Below are 24,894 nucleotides of genomic sequence, written 5' to 3' on the forward strand. Positions count from 1 at the left end.
GGTGGAGAAGATGATGTGTAGAGAAGGGGGTGAATGAAGGGATCAAGAGGACAGTCGAGGAGAAGGGAGAGCATCTGGTACTGAACCCAACAGAACTCCAGGAGCCCACCTGTAGGATGTAGCAAGCTGTATTTCACTCCAAAAATGAAGTAGAACTGGAAGTCATGGGAGAAGACAGGATGCTGATGTAGCTTGTAGAGGAGCCATGTGTTTGGGGCTGCAGGGTGGGGAGAAAGCTGTAATTTCGGTGTTTTGAGTATGCCAGAGAGAGGTCAAAGATTTAAATCAGAACACAAAGGCCTGAATATCCCCATTTGTGCTTACGTTCACCAGTCTACACATAATGATGATGTAACTATCAGCTGTTTGCCTTCAGGGAAGGCTTTTACAATTCTGTTCATCTAAACAGCCGTTACTTCATTCAGTCACTCCAACTGCAGTAGCAGTTATCCTCTGTATAATATACGTGTATAGCAGTAACTACAGTTACTGTCGTTGCTCCATACAAAGAGAGGCCTAGAGTGGGTATTTGTATATAGTGGGTATGCATCCAGTCTATTAAAAGAAGAAAAAGAAAAAAGGTCTTTACATAGTTAATATTTAACCTCCTCATCAACACGTTCCAGTGTTTGTAGACTTGACCGCATGGCTTTCCAAAGCTTGCTGAGTCTCACAAGGCACCGAGCCTCCTCTGGGTGGCTGTGTGTGAGTGGGAGGGTGGGGGGAGTCATGTATTTCTGAGTAATGAGCTGAAGATGGCAGCATTGGGTGTGCTATTCTCATTTCCTTAGCTAAATAGAGCTCTCGCAAAATGTAGAAATTGTAGTTGTTGCATATGGCAAATATATCAAAAAAATCAGCTTTTCATTTGAAGGGCTCTTAATATTGTAGTTAATACCACAGGTTAGTAGTAGGCAGTCGTGTTTTATCATCAGGTCATTTTGTATGCATGCTATTTAGGTTAGATATGTTGAGAGTGCATGTCTTATCAACATTGAAGCAAGTATTGACTCATAAATATGGCTCCCTTTTATAATAATATTAATAGTTTTGCAACGTAAGTTAAAAAAAGTTATCTCATTATGCTCTGTTTAGCCATCAAGGGAGAAATGAAATTGATGTCTGCCTCTGTCATGTGAACACCCTACCCCTGGGCAGCAGAGATTGCTCTCTCCTGTACTCATTTTATATCTCCTCGCTTTCTGCCTCTTCCTTCCCCATTAATGCCCATCTTCAGAAAAGTGGAGAGCATTTCTCTACCTCCCTTCACTGGCCTTGCAGATTGCTGAGAGGGCGTTCTCAGCAGGATATTCATTTGGTCCTCTTCAGGACCACTTACGGGGACAAAGTTATGGCCACCATGGTGGATCTATAATAGAAAAACAGCAGACTCCCCCCTTCTAGCTGTTGTCTGTTTTCAGAATGAAAATGACTGTGATCATGGTGTTTTATGAGGAGCCCAATACAGCTGCATGTCTATCAGGATGTTCTTGTTCATAGTGTAAAAATTACTAACACCTTGGTTCTTTTAAGAGAGTTGAAGGGGATAATTCAAAGATGCTAGTGGGGTTTAAGCATATAGCTGAGCATTTCATTGCTGACAATGTCGTCATGTACGGAACCAGAGCTGTAGCCCCCCCAAAGGTTTTTCTAGTGAAATATTTAGGCAAAGAAGCTAAATTTGCTCTCTCCGTGGTGGCAGGTGTCTTAGCTTCACTCAAGTCCTACAGTGATGCCTGTGTCATTCTGTGCATCTGGTTGTTTGTTCCTGAGATGTCTTTTTTGGAAAGCAGTTGCCTTGGCCTTCCTCTAAGTGAAGACATCATCTAATTGCTAATGAACAATTATGTTCCATCTTGGCTTACCCAAGTCAATAGCAAAGTCAGAGGTGGAACTTTGATTTCTTGTTTGACAATGTTGTGCTTTCACCTCTTCTCGTGGATATCTGATTTGACTGCTGTGGTGGAACCTCACTAAAGACATCTTAAGTCACTATAACCTTTCCTTCTTCCCGGTCTAGCAGGTTTAGATCAGAAACAGGGTTCGTGGTGTTTATTCTTTTTTTATCATGCATTTCTATGTAGTACTGGGTGAATCAGTGGCACTACAGGAACTTTTATGAGAGGCAGAGAAATGAATCATTTCTCAATTTCTAAACATTTGTTGTTGAACTTAAAAGAGCTGTTAATTACTGCTCTTCTGCATTAGGGATGGAGATTCAGCCTAAAAGAGTGGGGTTTATAAGAAAAGTGGGAAATGGCAAATAAATAAATAAAATCATCTGCTTAGGGTCTATTTTTAAGATATTCAGAAAAGTTCAAGGTTTAGTACCAAATGCTGTGTTGAAGTTTATCCTAAAAAAACCCTGCAAATATATATAAGCTTCACCCACAGTACCTGCTACATAGTTAAATGAAACTGTAGTCTAAATTGAAATTTCATACAAAAGCATGTAAGGCTCTTAGTTTCAGCAGAGTTGTATTTCTGTGCACAAATACTGAAATTATCGAATAAATGCACACATAAACACAAAAATAAATGTGTGTGTATATGTGTATGCTATATTTTTGTAGAAGTTGATTTCTAACTTCCCCAACCTTCATATGTAGAAATAGTTACTAACTCAATCTCATTTTTTTGATCTAACATCAAAAAGCCATCTTGATGTGTCATAATAAAACCAACTAAAACTCAGTACCAAAGGAGCAGATGTGATTGTCCTTTGTATTTAGCAGATACTGGACTATCTGTACTCTTTACTGTCTCTCTAACATTTCACTTTGTTAGGTGAACACAGCAAAGTTAGATGCATTACTGTTATGCTGATCTAGCCAACCTCCTTCACAATTTCTCATCAGCTCAGATATGTTACCTGCCTTCTAGTTATGTTGGTTGAATATAGACCTAGAAAATAATTGTAATGGATGAGCCAAGTGAACTCACTAGCCTGAATATAATTTTCTTTGTCATTCAAGATGCCAAATGGCATATTGGTTCTTCATTTTATGACAGAGTAAAATCTAGTGAAGACTAAGACATTGGCTCAATAAAGCTCTTATGCACTTTTGTATGTTTATTCTAACTCAAGACAGCACTTAAATATGTGCCAAACTTGAGTGCTCTGAACTAGATCTCAGAAATCTTCAGAAGTTTGTAGGCAGGGAGACCAAGTGCCTTGTAGGATTTTCTTCTAAAGCACCTTATCTATTTCACAAATCTCTGTAGATTTCTGTTTGCGTCTTTGATACCTAAATGCTCTTGCTTGTCTGTTCCTAACTGGCTCTCCCTGTCAAGTGCCTTGTTGCTCAGAAGAAAACAGAATCTCACATTTTTGGGCAAAGCTCCCTTACTGCAGAACAGGATGTTTAAAATACTTGGTGGTAATAACATACTTTACCAGAATCTATGTTAAGGCATGAAATTCTAAAGAAGTGGGGCAATCAAGTGACTGTAGTGCCAATTGTCTTGGCTGAAATGCTTTTTTTGCATCTACACTGCATATATCTGTATTTCTGTGTATTTTACAGTGCTATTTTTTTACGATTGAATTTGGCCTTTGCAAACAAGAAGGACAGCTACGTGCTTATGGGGCGGGACTTCTATCTTCTATCGGAGAACTAAAGGTATGTTGGTTGGTATGTCCTTTAAGGACAATCAAGTTTCTTTTAATAATAATAAAATAATAGTTGGATGTAAATATTTTGACTTGCAAATAACAGTTAAAGTTCTCAAGATAAAAAGCTTTCTTTTAAAATGTGCTATTGACCTGAATCCTTTTTTCAAGTACCAGCTGCCATTTGAAGCATGAAATGGATTTGTAAGGACTGAATTACCAAAGTAACAACAAACTACAACATTTATTTCTGTTTGAAATTAAAAAAAAAAAAAAAGCCCACAAGACACTTGCATTTCCTGTAAATGGAGGTTCAGAGTTAAGGGTGTTCTCTGCTCTGAAAGCTTTGCTTAGAAGAGGCGCGTACATTTTTAGTAGGTGAAAAAAAATTATTTTGCAATCAGACACAATTCTGTTGTAAGTAATCCAAAATACTTCAATGGATTTGTTATTGATATTAAAGCAACAGCATTTATTAAGGTACTGATTCAGTAGATTAGTTGTATTTAGAATTAAGGAATGCATAAAAGATCATGCTAGACTTGAGGTACGTGCCTATGTCGCAATACATAGGAACTATTCTTACAAAGGCAAAAGTGTTTAACTTTGCATGGTGTGAGTAGTTGTAGTGGATCATTTATTGCCTCTTTTCATGCATAGTAAACATAGTGAACAAGCAACAGGTATTTTATCACAATTGTAATGTTTTGAGATGTAATACATGTCTCTCAGCAAGATGAGAGGGAAGGAGAAGGAGAGGGGAAGGAGAGGGAGGAATACCATGTTTGCTCTGGGACCCAGATGAACTCTTGGCTTTTCCTCTAAAAGGTTGGTTTCAGAAACCATATATAGAATAGTGCTTACAAACTGTTTTGCAATATATCTGTTGTTTATTTGCGTTTAAGCATCTTCCCACCTCCGCTGGCCAGCTTTCAGTGAAGTACCTGGCAATGTAATAGAAGTGCCTCAGTCTCTTTTTGCTGTTTTACCTGTAACTGAGAATATTAATGGTGAAGCTCAGTAGTCAAATTACTATTCTTTTATTAGCAAGCTTGCAGAAAGGGATTAAAAGAAATGTATAGAAAAAAGGTCAAAGAAAATAACTTTCTCCAGTGTTTTTTTTTTTTTTTAAATTTGATTTCATTACAGTTTTTCTCAGTTCAGTGCATACTTCAGCCACAGAAGCATTCAGCATCAGCATGGAAATGTTGTATCTCCACAGTGCAAAGACGGTTAAGCAGATGAATACGTCCCACTTGTTTTCCCCTGGCCCAACAACATCCAGAGCTGAGCCCCAAACTCAGTGCAGGATTCTGCAGAGAATCAGGCCCTTTATTTAAACTAACAGTTACAGCCATTAAGTGATGACCCTGAAAATACCTATCACATCACTTACAAAATCTAAAGCATAAAAACAAGGAAATGGATAGTCAAGAACGTAATAAATCTTACACCATCAGTGTTATAAACAAACACATTATTCTTGTCAAGTGTGCACATTCTGTTACCATACAGCAATCTTAACTGTGATCCCAATTCTGTGTTCATCACTCAGCAATAATCTCAGAGTATAAATGCAAAGAATAATTCTTTTGAAAAGCAACAGTAAAAATTAAATCATGTGTACCTTAATGGACTGTACTGATTGGCTTCAAAGGTAAGGCCGTATATCATAATAATTTTGCCATAAATCAATGATACTATACACTTTTCTATTACACTGTGTATATATTTCATAGATCTTAAGCCAGAAGTGACTATATCGAATCATCTGATTTGACCTCTTGTGTATCATAAGCTATTAAATTTCACCCGTATCTTGAATACACTGATCACAGGGAGTTAGGTTAGACTAAAACATTTCAGTTATTGAGAGACTAAGCACTTGTGCACTGCAGGTACAGTGCACCATACCAAGAGTACCCATAGTACCCATAAAGAAACTGATAAGGTAAAAAATGTCCAGACAGTCTTTGTGGGACTGTGCTCTAGGGTAGAAAGGAATGTAAGGGGGAAAACAAAATGAAAAAAAAACCACTATATTTACTTCTAATCTGACCAAGGGAGAAGCTCTTTCTAGACCAGAAACCTGGCATTGAGAGTGCTTCTTGTCAACAAGATATGTCAGCCAGGTGCTCAGGAAAGAGAATCCCTGGGTACCCCAGGGCACTGTTGCACAGCCTTGCATCAAGCCATTGCTGGTCTCTGACCTTTCGTGGGAAAGCAACCTCCCTTACCTCTGGCTTTATCTCCAAGCATCCACTAGGAGGGAAAGTTTCTTTCTTGATCTGAAGGTACCTGAAAGATAATGCTAATGTAATAGACTGTAGTTGAGGTTCTGATGATACCAATATCCTGATTGTAACTGAAATGCTAATGGATGGCAGCAATTGCTCTGAAAATTATGTGAACAATGCTAGCTATTCCTGGGGTGGATGGGGATGAATCTGCACCAGATTGCATGGCCGTGAAGCCTGACTATGTGTACAGCCCCCATGCTTCCCACAGAAGTCAGAGGGAAGAAGTCTTTTTAGAAATAACTGCTGCCATTCTTGAGACAACAGCAACTGTTGTCCCCACAGTCCCCTCCATGAAGGTAAAATATTTATTTATCCTTGTCACTGGGAAGGTAGATCTTATTTCACTGTTGAATTTTGCTATCTAGATTTTATGGATATTTGATATAAATATTAATTTGATATTAATATTGATATTTTAGAAATAATATCTAGAAATTTATAGAAATAACTGAGTCACAGTATTTGCAGGGTAGAAGGGGCCAGCAGGATTTGGGCGTTTCAGATGAGTGAAGGGCTTGTTCAGTCATCCCTGCTTCTATATTACACTGTTCCACTCTGCAAATCTGGTCAACAGCTTTAGCAAAGAAGAACTAAAAGCTAGAGAAATGTGGGCACCATCCTATCAATATAGGATTTCCTTCATTTTTTTCCCCACTCAGTATTTAGACTTCAACTTTCAGATACTGAAAAATACAACTCCTCATGTGCGTGCTGTGGAAACATCAAGCAGAAAATTTGAAAAGCACAACAAAATAAGGAGAAAGAGAAGATTAAAAATGAAGCCTGGGGGGGGGAAAGAATAATACAGTAAGTAGTTATAAATGTTCTGCCTGATACAGTCAGGTTAACTCTAGCTAACGCTATTATACAGTATATATTTAGGGCTTAGAGATAAGGCAGAAATAATGTACATTTCAATTATTAAAACTGTTTCTAAAAGGCAGTCCAAATGTCTTTGGAAATTTTAATCCATTTAGTTTGTATGATGCTCTCTTGAACTCTTTGATTAAAGAAGTCTTCCTATTAACTTCAGTTGGCTGTAGATCATCATATATCCCTGTTATATGCTTCTATATTTAACAGAGAAGTGGACTTCAAGTCTTTCTGTATAGATTTTTTTGGAGTCAAATACAATATCCAGTCATGTTTTGTTTTAATGATAGTTTTATGTTAAGAGGAGGCAATATCAGCCGTTATAACCAAAAGGTCTCAAATACAAGGTTCGGTTCTGTTTTCTGAAGAATATGAAGATGATGGAGAAAATAATTTCTGGATCCCAGATGCTCATTATAGGGCTCTTTTTAAATTGAGACTCTCTTCCTGTTTGTCTAAACAATACATAAAACTTACACTGACAACATAAAAAAAAAAATCCTGTTAAAGTCAGGTCACAAATCTGGGAGTGTCCTATGTTGAAAAGCATAAGCAGAATAACATTTAAGACCAGGTTTTCTGAGACTGTATTCTCTCACAGAACAGCAAGGTGATAAAACCAGTGCTGGCACACAGGCAACTTCTCACCAGTGTTCTTATTCTGCCCTGCTGTCATCCTCAGACAGTGCAGTATTTATAACTCGTCTCAACTTTACCCCTTGCTAGTTGAAGTTATTTTTTTCCTTCTGTTCTGGTGAAACCAAAAATCTTGAATTTATATTATTACATTCATTTTTTTATATGCAAAGGAGAAATGACAGACAAAACTGATCTTTCATGTGTCAGTGATATTTGTCATTTAGGAAATGATTGATGGTTGCTCCATGTAAATGCCTGGTGCTGTCTGAGATGCCCTAGTACATCTGACCAGCTCTCCAGCTGGCATTTCAGAAACTTATAGGTCTTTAGGTCCTGTGCTATAGCTTCCATCCCTGTACAGATACCTGAGACATCCTAGGTCCTAGAGACCTGTGGTTAGGTACCTGATTTGCTTTCTTAGTCTTTGATCTAGTGGGACTGGAGGCATTTCTGTAGTGTTATGCTTATTCCCAATAGGAAGAAATAGTTGCCTAATTCTTGAGATATCCCATACTCTTAACATTGCTGCTTTTCCTGGGAATCAGTGACAATCCACTTGGAAGTTTCACTCCAAACTCTTGTTGCTTAAACTGAAGGAGAATCACCAACAACTTTATTAACATAAGCATTATAACTTGTGTGAGTGGGCCGTTAAGAGACAGTTGTTATCATAAACCCACAAGGCGGTGAGATGTTCTTTTTGACTGAAGGCTGTTTTCCATATTATCAATATCCTTGACTTCTCATGAAGGTGGATAAATTAAGAGATTTCTAATGGAGAAATCTGTATTAGATACTTAGGCATTTGATTTCACTGAAGAACTGTATGTCCAACCAAAACATAAAGGAATGGCATTCATTAGAAAAATACAGGTCTCAGGTCTTAAAAGCTTTTGGACTCACCAGGTGAAATTTCTTTGTTGTTTAGATTCTGGACTTCACAATGTTGAGAGTGCCAAGGAGCAACATTTTAAAGCACTGTAATGTTTCTGAAAAAAAGCCTCTAGTTCAGCTTTGAGTCAGTGTCCCAACCATCCTTGTTCACGCTAAGCAGTTTATGGTCTGTATGAAGGCTTTTCTGCAGCCTGTGTTCTGTTGCTGAATGGCATTGATGGTGTCAGCACACCAAGTCAGTAGTAGACTTTACAGACACCGGGCTGCAGAGTTTCAAAACACTGTCAAGAACTGCAGGATATTTCCCATTTCTCTGATCATCATGACAATGCCTGATTGATCCAGGAGCCAAAAGGCCATATCCTAGAAGGGAAATATGTATCTCAGGTGGGAATTCAGCAGAATTTAGGTACTTAATTCCAAAGCTGCAATCCTAACAATAATAATTGATCAGGTCTCAGCTAACTTGGAAGGCATGTCAGAATTTTTTACTGTCTGTTTCCAGACTGCGTGTTTCCTGGTGTCTGCGCATCCGAGTTGCGTTGGAAGCAGCAGCTCTGTTCATGCACAAACTACACTAGGATCCACAAAGTAGGAGACATTTCATGTAGATAATCTGAGAAGAAGAACCAGAAATGCCCTCTCAGAGGATATCTACTGTGATAAAGAATTAGCTTTTGCTTCTCTTTAAACTCTATACTTTCATGTAACGAGGGCTCAGTGATTCGAGCAGTTGTTTGTGATTTTGCAGAATCCCTTCTCACCTTCTCACCATATTTCTGTCCAAGGAGTGGACCTGTACCAGCAGAGGCCATTTGTGAGGGGAAGAGGAGAAAGAACTGGGACACTCTTTCTGTTCAAGCTGTCACAGTACAGGAAAGAATCCATGTGCCAGAAGTGGTCACCTACTAATTCAGTTCCTACGAAAGCATAGCCAGTAGCACTCTCTTGATTTCCTACACAGGGCTTCACTCACTCCATTCAGAGTTTTCAAACTTTGTCCTTTAGACATTTGAAGCATCAGGTCCCATCTGAAAGTACAGAGACACTTAAGAGGAGATACTATTATCCGTGGTTAACCCAGGGAGCTTATTATAATTCCAGTCAAGACAAACAAATTCAATTCAGTGGAAGGAGGTAAATGCCTACATTTACAGGTACTAGATCACAACGTGGCTCTACAAGGAAATAGCGTCAGGGTGAGGCTGTTCCTGCAATCGATTTAGAAGAAGGTGCTGGTTGACGTAGACCATTTTTGATTTTTGTTTTCAAACCTGTTTAACTGATGGCTGGCTAGAAACAGCAAACTTTGTGAGAAGGAGATGATACATGTACTAAAGAAAGTTAGTTCCCTGACATTTTAAGATACCATGCATTAATTTTTCATGTATTTATTTTTGGAGAGAGAGAGGGTGGGAGGAAGAGGTTCTTGTTTCAGTTTTATGTCCTGTTATTTGGCAACAGCAGGTTGAGAACTGACTAGTGTGATATTTTCAGAGCCTTTCACATGGATTTAGAAATGAGCATAAGCAAGAAGAATTCACGTAAACAGTGGTGAATACCTCAAGGCTAATACTTTACTCTGCTGTAAAGTATGTCCATGCAGAAATAAAAATAAAGAAATAAGAGACACCTTCATATCTCAGGGATTTTCTCTCTCCATGTCATTTCTCAGTGCTTTTCATGCACATCTTCCCTGTGGATAGATATTAGTGGCCTAGCAAAAGTTGACCTATATATGCTTTCCTTCCTCACCTTGTACTTTAGTACAGAGAGCACTGAGAATGAAAATCTATGTGTTCTAAGAGTTAAAGTAGATCCAAAAGCTAACACGAGTATCCAAAGGGAAGGAGGAGGTAGAAATAAATTTTGTTGTTAAAATGTCTCAGTACCAGATTTTCAGTTTTTGAAACCTCTATGTCATTTCTAGTGGTTTTTGCCAGTCATGTAAAGATGAAGGCTAATCTGAAATCTCTTCTCTGGGCAGCAATATTTCATGCCTCATCTGCCTAGTGTCTGCTTTGTACCTCTCTATGTTTTTTTTTTTTAGTTCCTTTTTTCTTGCAGTATTAAAACCAATGATCATTACTCAGGTGTATGTAGTGGGAGGGCAATGCATTTCATCAGCACACAATACATGGGCATTAAATAATGGGTTTTCAGATATATAGTTTCACTCAAACTCACTGTCAGGAAAATAGTACGTGAATTTGGCCTGAAAATGTAATGCAGATTATGTGAATGGTTTGGTCAGGCTCAACTCACCTACCAAGATGATCAGTTCTACCAGTTAAGTAACATTTGGGGACATACATATTTGTAGTTGTAGATAATTTGTCAGGAATGGTTGCTTTATGACTTTCTCATTTACATCTGAAGGTGTGTATGCCTATATGGCAGGTAGATTTCTAATCTGTTCTTTATTATTTTATTAATTATTTCTGGGGGAACATGACTGTTAAAAACAATTTTTCTGAGTAACAAATGTTTTGTTCTATTCACACTGAAAGACCACCGTACATAACACAAGAGAGGCTACCAACTAACGGAAAACATACAGCACAGTGAAACCATATATATGAACTGTTGTACAGATACAAAACAGTATATAGATATGGTTTAACAGATCCTGTGTTTTATTTTGCAGCATGCTCTCTCTGACAAGGCCAAGGTGAAAACATTCGATCCAAAGACAACCTGTTTGCAAGAATGCCTTATCACCACTTTTCAGGAAGCTTACTTTGTTTCGGAAAGTTTTGAAGAAGCCAAAGAAAAGATGAGGTAAATTATTTCCCTTGACTCTAAAATCTAATTTTCTCTTCTTTAGTGGTAGAAAAAAAAAGGTGTTAATTTTCTTTTTTTCTTTCAGGGACTTCGCTAAATCAATCAACCGTCCCTTCTCTGTGTATTTCAATCCATACACCCAAAGCATTGAGATTCTGAAGGATACCAGGAGTATAGAAAATGTTGTCCAGGACCTCCGCAGCGATCTAAACACTGTATGTGATGCTTTAAGCAAAATGAACAGATACTTAGGGATTTGATATGTGTGGCACTGTGATTTGCTGTCAGCTGCTTTTTCTGTAGCCGGTCTAGTAACATCATATGATATGGCTAACTTTTCAAACCCATTAATTTTCCCTTTTCAGCTTGGCCTGTGGCTTGCAACATTGTGTAGCTCTGTCTAATTGTAAAGTGCAGACTAACCAAGGCAATGCTAATTTGTAAGCTCAACATGGAGTGTGGCAGAATATAACCAGCAATTCCTCAACACAATGTTGTGTACAAGTACAACAGTAAAAGCTTGCCTGGCAATGGTTTTGTTTCCTTAAGATGATTCCCTTTGATGTATAAGAAATGGTGTTGCTGATTTCATTAAGCCTGAGTTTATTTCTTTGCAATCCCTTTCTTCCCCTAAGAATCCAGAAAAAAAGTATTTGCAACATTTTCCATTTTCTTTGTAAGAGAATCTGTATTTCTTTCTATAGTGGTGAAGACGGTGTTTTGCCCATATATTTGTAACAGAACTGAGTGTCTCTTGTGACTGAACAGTACAATTTATATACCAATGCAGAGATCAGGAAGGCTATGTAATAGTACTAAAAGGTCTGTAGAGGTTACAGATTATGAGAATTTACAACTGACAAATGTTCAATGTGGCTGAGTAATTGCAAAACAATAAAAACAAACAAACAAACCAACCTCTGACGATTCATGCAGAAAGGTAGTGGTAGTTCATACATGTATTACCTGTGACAATCCTGAGCATACTTCCACTGCAGGGGTTATCTGGAAACAAGAGTGGAAGTGCCTGTGTTAATTCCAGGTTGTTAGATGTGAGTATAAAGCCCTTCTACATCATTGTGTGCCTTCTGCATTCCCTTTGAGCATAGTCCTCTATTGCATTTCATGCATAATTTGCCTTTCCTCATTATCCCACATTCAACCTTGGCATGGGCATGCATGACTGAGTCTACATCATATCAGTACATATAAAAAGGTGAATATGGAAGTTGTTATTTAATTATAGTCAAGATGATTATCAGGTAGTAGATTACTTGTGGGGTGATTAAATCACAGAGACACCCAAGCTGCCTAGCTTGTACCAGATGGATGCAGGTAATGCCTGAGTTAATAAACCCTAAGTTAGCAAGCTCTGACAGAAGTACAAGCTCTGTCTGGGGAGCACAGCATAGAAATATTTGAGCTAGCTCTTATCTGGAAGCAATAATTATGCATGTCTTTCCTTTATCTGAGTTATTCTATTCTCCTATTAGCCAAGATAATGGAGAGTTGACTATGCTGTATGGACCCTTCCTAATGGAAACCACATGGCTTATGCAGATCATGTCAGCGTGGGTGAAAATGTCATGGCTTGTCTACATATATGGAAAATAGATATCCATTGAAGCTGCTCTCCCAGCTGAAAGAGTCAGGCAGATACTCTTAAGAGTTGCTAGCAATTTCAGCATAAAGAGGGCACCACTTGATAGTATCAACACATCCTTAAATAAGAGGCAATCTATAAGGATAATTTTCATAGGGAAATCTGCTACCTCCTCAAAGATAACTATGAGATAACAGAAAATGCTTTTTTCTCTGGATGGTCCCTGCTGCATTCTAATTCTGCTGTTAATAGGGTGTGGAAAAATCTAGTTTTAGATTTAACTGTGACTGCCACTGTTACAAATGAAGAGCTGTTGAATTATCCCATGGGGATCAGCATGCTGGAGGAGTTTTTTAACTTCCTGACATTAGTGCTGACTCCATTATCTAGTACTTATCACAGAGGAGTCGTCGGCAACCTTGGCCTGGAAGTTTCTCCCTCTTTCTTTCCATGGAATCCCCTGAACCCCTTGTAGCCCTTTCTGGAGGAGATGGACTGAACTGATATTTGCTTTAGCTGGTCTGAAAAATCATTGTACAAGGAATAGTAGAACTTAATTAATTCAAGATCTGGCAAAGTATTGTTGCTTGCTTAAGTAAAATAAAACCACAAGGAATAACAAAGGTACAAAGCTTGCAAAGTTATTGAGATTTTCCTTTGAATCAGAATTACACAGGAAAGCTTAAAATACTTATAATATCTGGATTTTTTCTTTACTTGCCTGAATAGCTTAGAATAAGGATTCCACAGACATAAAACAATAGAAGCATATCTTTGTTTTGTTTTGTACTGTTAACAAATAAATCTTATTATGGATTAGGGAGAAACCCTTGAAATCCAATAGTCATTTTAGGACTAACGATGGCAAGGAAACTGTCTACAATGAAGATATAATGTCAATGAAACAGAACATTGTCAAAGGATAATGGGCTCCTGCTGCTAGATATATGCTTAATCCAATGATTTTATTTCTATTATACAAGATGATTAAAAATAAATTAAATATAATGAGCTAAGGAATAATAGTGATTTAGAGAGACAATTGCTCATTGTTCTTACATAGTAAAGCTGTGTTCTTGCAGGCTACAGGGCAAACTTGCTTTGGGCTTCAGCCAGTCAGGAACGGGGACTTGGAAAGAAGGCTTTAAAAAGTGCACTATTGCACTTTTATGAATCAAATAGTTCCAGCTTAGCTGAAATTCTTCTCTGCAGTTTTTATTAGCAAATTAAGATCAGCCATGCAGCAATCTCCTTGGATGACAAGCTCATTTAGGCATAATGAGGGAATTATTGACAGTTATCAAATTACACTAACGTTTCATTTAAAATAGGCCATATTTATCTAAGGTGCTTGTTTAGCTTTAGTGAGCTGGACTCTGGAAATTGGACTTCTTGCTTAGGCTCATTTATTTCCTGTGTAATTCTGAACTGATGCTTTATGGGTCTGAGATATATGTTCTTGCTTTGCCTGCACAGAGTAAATGGGCCCGAGCTTAATGAATGTAAAGCATTGCAGTGTTTACTACCATGCAAAGTCTAAAATGAAAAACAGCACTCTGAGACATTGCAGCAAATACAAATACCAAGTTTCATTTGCAAGCCAAGACATGGTTCATGTGTTTCATTTCATTTATTCGGTGGAGGGGATGGAGTGGGGAAGGTGTTAACACAATATATTGTGTTTTCTCTCTCTACTCCTTGGGACCTGTTTAGAAGGCTGTTTTAAGTTTAGGCCTTCGATATGCTTTCATGACATAGGGTGTCTTTTTCTTCTTGTTATGATATCCCAATGTGATGGAGAAAACTCCAGAAACTTACTGTACTGTAATGTATATTTACTGATGTTCTGTAATGGATTAGAGAGGAAAGTTTCGTGTCTTTGGAAGGGCAGCCTGGCTCCAGGAGCTGAAGCTGGTGAAGGCGTTCACCTAAAGGCTGCTGGTACAAATCCAGCCCAGTCAGCAGCTGCTGAAAGCTCTCACCGGCCAGCAGCAGCCTGATCTCCGTGTGATCAGCTGGGAAGCTGGGATTGCTTATTTTCTAGTAGAGGAGACTGAGGGGAGACATGATAACCTTTTTCAAACACAGAGAAATAGCTGCGAAATGGAAGGGACAAACTGTTCTCCGGCCTTGAGAACTAATGGACTTAAATTGCGAGACGGGAGCACCAAGTTCTGTAACAGTGAGGACAGGGAAACTTGGGGGACAGATTGCCTAGGGAGACAGGAAGGCCTCTGTCAGTTTTTAAGAGACCAGTTTAGACAAATCTCTCTCAGGAATGGTATTCGCACAGTCGGTCCTGCCTTGAGCCCAGGGGATGAGCTGTATGGTATCCTGAAGTCCCTTACAACAGCTGCCCGGAGAAGGGTTCAGGCTGCTCATAAAAAGGCTCCGGGCGGCCCACAAAAGCAGTAATGGTCCTCGGCCACTGCTGTGGAGCAGCTGCACATCACAGGCACCCCTGCGTGCTCCTGTGGTCTCAGACCAGCCCTGAAGAGTGGTTCTTCATCTTTCCGTCTCCTCTTAGGGGATGAATAGGATCAACAATCTGAGTGCAGTCTCCAGTGGTGACTCGCGGCTCTATTTTAAGCTCATAGGCCGTCTGAGAGAGCTCTGTGTGTGAGTTGCCTGCTTCTTGCAGCTACCTAGAGGCAGAAGGCTGATAGTGAGCAACCAGCACTTGTCCTTTTTTCTGAACGAGGTTTAAAGCTGCTCAACTTTGTAAACAAAGCAGAAATGCATATTTCATCCTATCCGTGCCTGTGTTTGGGTTGTCAGTTACACTGTGCTCCCTTTGAACAATCTGGAGAGCCTGGAGTTCTTTCAAGCTCCTGAGCCTGAGTGCTCCAGCCACGCACCAACCTGGTATGGTGGTTAAATTTGGGCCTGGAGCCATCTGTTCTCCCTAACCCCCTGGTTTCCAAGGAAAAGAAACCCACTGGGGTGCTCCAGAAGGGAGCTTTGGTTCGGTCCCCTGATGTAGCTGGCCGGGGAACTTGGGGCCCACATTTGTTGCTCGGCCCAGTGTCGTGTTAAGGGTCGGGTAAGGATCAATGCAGCACTCTTTAATCTAGGAAATCAGCTTTCTGACCCAAGCTGGTAACTTCTTTTATTGTTTCAGCAGGACAGTCTGTGCCTTTTTAGAAATATGGCAGGTTCCCTTTTATCTCACTAGAAGCTATTATCATATTTCCAAATCGTTTGCAAAGGCAGTAATTCTGGTATCGCTATGTAATGCCTACGCTTTGTGGGATCAGTTGCTTAATCTCTGGAGATGTATCACCAGGCAAATTCCCACATTCTCTGTGAAAAATAGGTCAATAGTGACAGATTTCTCTGCCGGACTTTGAAGTACATTTAAGACATGGAGCTGGGAGGTGGTTGTACTAGCAAATATTTGTTAGTGACAAGTTCCTCTAGTTGGCATAGTGAAGGCTGCAGAGATGTCCTCGGCATCCCTGTTGGCATTTTCCTGTAAATGAATTGAGCTTGGAGATTAAATAATATTCTGCTAGGTTGAAATATTCCACGAAATGTCTATTGTTTCATTTCGTATCTGGTTGTAGAGAAAGGGTAAGTAAATACAACATAATCGGAATTCAGTGATGTCTGTTTGGAACATTTTGCAACAACTAAGTTTAGTTTAAAAAGGCACTCTAACACCTAAGAATAGGAATTCATATTTTTATGCCAACAGCTGAGATGTTAAGATGAAACAAAAAAATAAGTGCTGACATCTTCTTGGGATTTGGCCCAGAGTGGACTGTTCAGGTGAAATAAATGTCAAATGGGTTACATAGTCACATGCTTTAAAATGCAAGTGGGTGATGGATATTCAGATGGACATTTTTTTAATGTAGTCGTAAATTTCAAATGTCCAGAAAAAATAATGGAGAAGAAGTTGCTGTTGTCACTCTCCACCTTCAGAGGAAAAGAGTTCGCAAAGCAGCAGGGGGTAGATTTCAGTCCTTGTTAAACCGGCACATGGCCTGAAATACAAACCAAATAACGCCTACATCACTGGCTTCTGCATGAGATCCAGTGTGAATACAATTCTGATAACAGAGCAACAATAAAGCACTTCAGAGCCAAACAGCCCTGCTTCCCCACAGGAGACAAAGTGGGTGATTTGAGACCACCATGGCACAAATCAAAGCACTTTTATTTCCTATTAAATCAATTCTGTTTTCTATTTCTTTTGCAAAACAGCTCTGGAATTGTGTTACTACTTCTGTATCTGTATCTTTATAATCTGTAAGGATTATAAAGAGATATATTAATTATGGAATGGTTGATGTTCCCAGCATCAAGCTTTTCTTGTTGCCCCCAAACTCTCTACTGACTCTTGTTAGTATACAAGGAAGTAGAGTAATGCTGAAGGTGTGATGCTGTCATTTCCCAGGGGCTGACAACTTATGGGTGCACCTAAAATACTGCCCTCCCTCACCATCCCTCCTTACAGTGAATTGCTAACTTCAGAGAGGTTAATAAGACCAGTTAACAGTGGATTTGCTACTCTAGCAGAATTTGTTGGGAGGCTCAGTTTGGTTGAATTCCCTTTTGCTGATTACTCTTGATAGATCATCACAGGTAAGGGTATGAAAAAGCAGGCATCTCACATCAGATGGGGACCAGGCAGTCAAAAATCACTGCTCCAAAAGCAACACAAGAGGCGTCATACTGCCAGCACCCACCAGTTTAATTAGGCCTAGCTCAAAATAGGTTTTATAGTTAGTGGACTGAAACCCTACTTTTTACTTCCAGGTCTCAGCCCAGGCTCTGTTTTCAGAGAGGGATCTGCATCTTGAAGAGCAGGAGCTGGAGCTGCAAGACAGGCACGTCAGGCCTGTTTCTTATTTCATTTGCAGGCATTTTTTAAAAGCCTCTTTTGCAGTGTTATTTCCAGAATAGAAATGCAGTGTGCAGAAGATGTGGAGGAAACAAGGTCTGATTTTTTTCGGAGGTCTCATTGCTTCCTTACAGTGCTGAGCAGCATGGTGAATGCAGCCAAGGGAAGAGTATTTGGGCCCGTGCTAATTGATGAGGGCAGGAGTTAAGAAGCCACCTGAGCCCCAGAGAAGGGGTTCACTCCTAGCTGCTCTGTGGCCTCAAAACCCACATTGTTTTTCTGTCTTCTGCAACTTGTTTTTAGAGAGCACCTCCTCAGGATTTGTCTGGAGGTGTTTTTGTAGAGGGATGAGTTAACGTATGTTGACATATGTGCAGGAAAGGTAGCAAAAACTGGTTGAAAAGCACCAAAAATTTAATTTCATCTCTCTCCTTCCATATTTTTCCTTTTGATACACAGCTTCAGCTTGAAAAAAAATAGCACACAAGAGGCCCACCAGCACCATCCCTGTAAGCACCAGGCAGAGGTGACAAAGTCATCCTTTCTAGACCTCCCTCCCACTGCAGTCACCCTGCAGAAACAGTGCCCTTGGCCATTCTCAGCCATCCGGGGTAGCCCCCTCTTCTCTGAGACCAGTGGCAGCCCACAGAGCAGCTGAACTGATGTGTGAATGCTCGCTTGTCTACATGCCTGGGGCTATTTCACTGCAGGACACCGACATGCAGAGTTGGGTAGCCTGGAGAAGGTCTCAGGATGAGTACAGTGTGGTAGAACACAATTCTCCCTGGGATGGTGAGACCTGCCTCACTGCTGGAGCAAAGCCCTGCAGGATAGATAGGGCTCTCAGCTGCAGCAATGCTGTCCTCCTTGCCCTGGTTCAGAACCAGAATCACTTTAAACAGCTTGCTTAGCAAGCCTAATACTTGGGGACTATTAAAAGCGTCAACAGATCCCACAGACTTAAAAACACGAGGAAAGAGCAACTGTGTGGTAACTGCTGGCGAGTATTGATTTTCTCATCGCAATCTGAGCACACAATCAGGCATACTAAGGACGTGGGGTTCCTGTGAATTCAGTTTTGATATGCAGTCTCTCAAAAAGCTCAGGAGAATCAAAACGGGAGCTGTTTGCAGCTGAATAGGCACAGGGTTCTCTGTAATTCTCTGTGTTTTCCTGCCATTACCTTATTTCCAAGGAGAGGAAGAGCACTGTATTCATGAATGCTATATAAGAGCTGTTGCTTTTTCACAGAGCAATAGCTTGGTTTGCCTGAGTTGGGAATGAAAACCTGGTTAGAGGTAGTGAATTAAATCTCAAATGTAATGCCTCTGATTTGCAGAAGGGAAAGGGGAAGTGCTAAGTGAATGTAGGAAATTGCAGCATTATGCGTTGTGAGAGCAATTCTTTCCATCCTTGTAGCTAATGGACTGAACAGAAAGTGAACAATTTGTTTCATACAATGATTCACCAACACTCTGACAGGGTTTCCAATTCTGAGCTCAGTTTCATATTCAGTTCCCTGTTTACTAGTGAAATAGTACAATTATCTGTCTATCTCTTACATTTTATAAACAGGCAAGGCTGCAGTATCTGAAGAGAATAAAAATAACTGTATAAATCCTGGCTGTTTAAGGCTGGAGGGAGGGGAAATAGAGCAAGTGTTATCTTGCCAGTAGCTTATTGGAACACTTGTCTAAAAATGAAGTTAAATTTCCTGAGAAAATAGGTGCAAAGAAAAAAATGCCAACAGACCTCAGTTTTCAATTTCTATTTAATGTTTTCCCCACTCAGGTTTGTGAAAGGAAATCACAAAACATTTCCTGTTTGAGTTCCCCTGTCAAGTTGTCAATAGTAAAATAGCCAGAACTGTTACAGCTGAATTGGCCACATAAAGCTCTGGTGAAAACGGGATGTTTCTCCCAGAGGCATTTGGTAAATGTGCTAAACTGCTTTACAAGATAGGATGACATTTTTCTGCCTTTAACCCCAGTTTTATTTCAGACAGGAATCACTTGCACTATAAGGAGTTTCAGCTTTTAATCTGGAAACGTTTGTGAGCCTGCCCTGGCTGCATATTTCTTGCTGGTACAATCAGAGTGCTTGAATAAGGCAAAATCTAAAAACGTCCTTCCAGAATAGTGTAATTAGTCGCTTGTTAATATTGACTATTTATGATGCATTTGAGCTTATTAGGGCTATTTCACAAGCGATTCTGGAAAAATATATTGTGAAAGGGCTGTCCCAAAGCGTATACTGTATAAACTCAGTAGACTTTTAAAATCCAGTGAGAGTCAGTGGGTTGGATGGAAGAAGGAGATAGCTATAAAGACAGCTGTGAAGCCTATTAATAAGGGCAACAGCCTGCATAGTTGAGGATTTAGGAGTTTTATTTCAAATTGCATAGATAAAATACAAAAAGCTAGAAGTCAGGAGCAGCAATTACCTGTAGTAGACCCTTCTTATAGGTAGTGATGAGACTGACAGTTCATGGGAGCATCTAAGTCCATCCCTAATGCTCACTATAAACGATGAGTATAAGGCTCATGCTAAAAATGCTTTTAGTCTGAGAGCCATTTAAATTGACGGCAACAGCAGCAGTCAGTGTGGGTGCTGAAATACAGGATCCTGCTGAGGAGGTGTGGGCAGCAGAGGTGGCCTGCCTTGCTGGGATGGCACCCATCGGTGGCTTCACAACCACACATGACCATGAATTTCATAGCAGCTGTCTTGCACATTGTTCCTGGTGACCCCAGAAGGTAAAACCTGTGAGAGCTTTTCTCAGTAAAGGTAGCTTTGGGTAATTAGCACGAATGTAGCTGCCTGAATTATTAGGTGAATCTCACCCCATATCTTTCTGACTGCAACAAATCCCATGCAAACCTTGCCAGTGGTCTGAAACTAAGTGGATCCTGCCCTTTTGTTTAGCTCTGGAATAAATCATGTATCTGGAGGAGAAGGAGGAATCTGCCCAAACAGATACCATGCTGTGATGGCCCTTTGCAGTTAGCTAACTCTTTGAGCTAAGAAGTAGAGATCACATTGGTCCCAGGGCTGTCTTAAAGTATGTCTACGTCTGGGCAGAATTTGCACATAGCCATTCTTATGATGAGGTAGCTACAACAGATTTCTCTGCTTTCCCTTAAATTCCTGAGTTTCTGTTTTCTACTGGACATGGCATAAGGAAAAGAATCCAAAAACTCAAAAATAAAGTGTTTTGCCTCTGTTGGTAACGTGGGGCAAACAGAACCCCCCCTTTCAAGCACCACTGAATTCAAGAGAATGACTGCTCCTCATCCAGCCTCCCTGGCACTCTTACCTCCAGAAGTTGTCTCAGACAGCATTTATTCCTTGTGATTCCTTCTTGTACCTTTGTTTTCAGTTGCCTGGGGCACTACCATGTGGTGAAAGGTGACTTGTGTTTCCCTTTTAGAAGATGACTTCATCTTTGCTGTTGCAGAAAGGACCTTTATTTCTTGCTGATTTCTGAGGAATGTTTTGTGATGAGATGACAGACCGTACACCTACTTTCACACATTTGCGTAAGTGCAAGCAGCTTGCACACAGCCTTCACTGTTGGACATTTCCCAGCACAGGGATCTGTAATGCCCAAAACAAGCCCTAACATCATTTTTTTTAATATTATTATTATTTATTTTCAATTTTTATTTTTAAGAGATGAAAGCTAAAAAGCAAACTGATATTTTATTGATCTCTTTCCCTTCTGTGTTTAAATTATAATTTCCCCTAATTAATCTTGTGTCTGGCTGGCTCCTCAGTTAGGCAATACAGCTGAACTTTTATTTTTCAGTGTTTGTGTGTATGTACGTGTAAATTATAAAGAGGCCATATTAGTTTCTGGGCAGATTTCTCCATGGTCTCTTACATCAGAACGGCTGCACAGGGCTCTGCAAAGCTGCACATGTGGTTCTCATGCAGCAAGCCGAGCAAACATTACATAAGTAGACCATACTGACTACCAGATGCCTCAAAGTGTCCAAGACTTGTAGTAAATTACTGTTTTCTTAGGTCTGCATCCACTCTGCCTTCTGATGTTTTCCCTCTGATGTGGTGTGACCTTGTTGTGAATGTGATGCCTTCTGCTTGGTGCGCGTGTGGACAGATGGCCAGTGGTGCCAGCAAGGGACCGCAGTGTTCAGCCCGTTAGACTCTCGCTTGTCATTCCTCCGATTGGTGACAACTGATTAGCTAAAGCTAATGGCTTCAGACAAGTGCTTAACTAGATTTAAAGAAATACTGTCTCTGTGAAACAACAGTCTTTTGATGGATATTTGAAACTTCACTTCTCTGCCAGATGGATATGTTAGTAACCGTACTTCACCAGCTGATCGCATCTCATAATTACAATTACTTGTCCTAGCCCAGGGAAAAGCTCAGTTCATTTATCCAAGTATTGATTAACTGGTGTAATCAAGATCATTTTACTTCACAGAGGATGGATAACCATTAATAATGTTTATAATTACAGAACAGAAAGTATGGTGATGCGGGGCTAGACCGAGACTTCAATAGATAAGGAGACAGACATATATATTGTTTATATAATCCTGAAAAAAAATATAGCTATTATGTAAAAGGGGGGTTGCTGACCCAGGGAAACCGCTGGTGGCAACCCCACCTGGTCTGGTGAGGCAGGAGGGGAAGGAGAGGCAGGGCCTTACACCCACAGTAGATGCTGTAACGCAGGGTGGCACCAGGGCTTCCTTCTCCTCTCCTGCCTCGTGCAGACACCCTCGTGCTCCAGCACAGCCCTGTATCTCCCAGTGCTCACTGACCCCATCGATGTGACAGCTCTGATTTGGTGGCTGGCTGCCATGCAGTCCCGGAGGGAGGAGGAGGGAAGGGATTTATCAATGTGTATGCATCTCTCATGGGAGGAGTGTGTGTGTGTAGGGGGTGGGGGGAACAAAAAGGAGACAGGCTCTCAGGGATGCCCAGTGACAGCAATAGGCACAAGCTCAAATACTGGAAATTGAACAGAAGATTTTTTTTTTTTTTACACTGATGATGCTCAAATTCCTATACAGGCCATCCTGAGAGGCTGTGTCCTTAAAGGCACTCAAAGCCCGACTGATCCTGCTCTGGGCAGGAGGTTGGATTGGACAACCACCAGGCATCCCCTCCAGCCTCAGCCGTTCTGTGACACTGAGACCAGGACATTTCACAAATGCTGCTGACACATTCTAATAAAGCTGCCACCCAAAGCTTTGCCATCTCTTTCTAAGCCAAACGTGGGCAGTGTTGTAGATTGCATCTAATTCTTGTAGTAGGATCTACAGCACTACTTTCTGCCTACTGTTTTCTTCTGTGAACCATCTTCCATGCTTTTGCCTGAGACATTAATTACTGATCATTAATCAGTAAGCTCTGTTCCTGACAGAGTAAGATCTCTTCTGATCTCCCATGAAGGGGCTAAAGCAAGCTTAATCACATAAAATGAAACAACCTTATGCATGGAGGAGTGCAGTTTTGCAAAAGAAGGCAGCAACTTGTGTCTAGTTTAGTTTGTCAGCCTGCTGCTGACTTATTCCTGTAACAGTTCAGAGCGAGCGGCACACTCCGTCTGTGCAGCCTGGAGGTCAGAGTCTAACAGCCCCTACAGCTCAAGAAAGAAGTCCTGTGAAGATCCTCCCCAGGTGGTCAAAGATCAGAAGAATTTTCTTAGTGCTATGGGTGTCAGAGCCCAAAGTCTGAAGACCAGGTCACTTTGCCCTGGTCTGAGGGTGTTGGAAATCTCTTGGGTTGGAGGGGTTTGCAGAGAGTTGCAGATGGGACCTCTTTCTTTTGAACTTCTGGAGGAGGTAAAGTAGGACATGCGCCAAAGGTAAGGCTTTACTGATGTGGTAAAAACTGAGAAAATTATTATCTGGACTTAGTAACTCATATGTATCAAAAGAAGCGTGGCCAGCAGGGTGAAGGAGGTTCTCCCCCTCTGCTCTGCTCTCATGAGACCCCACCTGGAGCCCTGCGTTCAGCTCTGGAGCCCCCAGCACAAGAACATGGACCTCTTAGAATGAGTCCAGAGGAGAACCGTGAGGATGATCAGAGGGCTGGAGCATTTGTCCTAAGAAGACAGGCTGAGAGAGCTGGTGTTGTTCAGCCTGGAGAAGAGAAGGCTCCAGGGAGACCTTGTTGCGGCCTTCCAGTACCTAAAGGGGGCCTGCAGGAAAGCTGGGGAGGGACTCTTTGTCAGGCAATGTAGTGATAGGACAAGGGGGAATGTTTTAAACAAAAAGAGGGTAGGTTTGTAATAGATATAAGGAGGAAATTCTTTACTCGGAGGGTGGTGAGGCAGTGGAACAGGTTACCCAGAGAAGCTGTGGATGCCCCATCCCTGGAGGTGTTCAAGGCCAGGCTGGATGGAGCCTAGGCCAACCTGATCTATTGGGTAGCATCCCTGCCCATGGCAGGGGCATTGGAACTAGGTGGTCTTTAAGGTCCCTTCCAGCCCAAAACTTTCTATGATTCTATGGTATCTTCACTTTCTTTGACCCCATTACCATAGACTTTACTTAATTTCAAGGATCTGTTCCAAAATTATTGTTGAAACATAGTCAGTAATCTGTTGTTCATCCATCACACAGAAAAAAACATGACAATTTCTACTGAGCAAGTAATTGCTCATGGATGGTGTGTATGCTTGTATTCCCTTATACAGCCCGTTCTTCCACACAGGTCTATATTTTCACAAATTTTTATGTAAATTCATGTTTATCCGAATCTCTTTACACATGAGCATACTTCACCCAGCTGATAAGGATCAAGGGAAGCATCCCTTGCTATATAATTTATATCCAAACAAGCTAGGGGTTAATTTGATGCCAAGAGAACAGCTTTTAATTCTCCCTCTCAAGACATTAAACTACCAACATTAATTTGCTATGCTCAGCTCTTGGGGTCTACAAGGAGACGGTGTGAGCAAATTTGGTAGCAGGTATATTGTCATGTGAATGTAAATTAGGTGGAGAGCTGTAGACAAAAGGAATCTCAAGTAAAGATGGTGTGTCATGCTTTCCAAAGAAAAAATGACCAAACTAAGTTCAAGCTATCTTGTTGTTGTTGTTGTCACAGTGTTTATAGTTTGGGTGTTTGATATGAACTCTGTAGAAAATTGTTCGGAAATAATATGTCAGGAGTTCTTTTATTAGTGAAACATGCAGTGCTCTGATGTCCCACTCTGAAATGTAAAATTTCCTTGCCAGTGCAAGTCTTACTTGCCATTCATTTGATTAATTTCTATCAAGGACTGATATTCCCTTCATCTTCCACTCTCCTTAAAGTTCTCCAGAAAGATACATTCTCTCATTTTTCCTGTTTTGGA

General features: G+C 40.5%; 1 protein-coding gene across 1 annotated transcript in view; it reads left to right on the forward strand.

Annotated features, from left to right (window-relative positions):
- Nucleotides 1-11,634, forward strand: part of TPH2 (tryptophan hydroxylase 2) — a 51,622-nt gene extending 39,988 nt beyond the window's left edge. The window contains exons 9-11 of the mRNA XM_035544244.2: nt 3,528-3,623; nt 10,967-11,100; nt 11,189-11,634. Coding sequence (XP_035400137.1) covers nt 3,528-3,623; nt 10,967-11,100; nt 11,189-11,363 — 405 coding nt within the window. The 3' untranslated portion in view covers nt 11,364-11,634. The remainder of the gene's footprint in view (nt 1-3,527; nt 3,624-10,966; nt 11,101-11,188) is intronic.
- The last annotated feature ends 13,260 nt before the right edge of the window (nt 11,635-24,894 follow it).

The sequence above is a fragment of the Cygnus atratus genome, chromosome 1 (assembly GCF_013377495.2).
Source record: "Cygnus atratus isolate AKBS03 ecotype Queensland, Australia chromosome 1, CAtr_DNAZoo_HiC_assembly, whole genome shotgun sequence".
Lineage (NCBI taxonomy): Eukaryota > Metazoa > Chordata > Aves > Anseriformes > Anatidae > Cygnus > Cygnus atratus.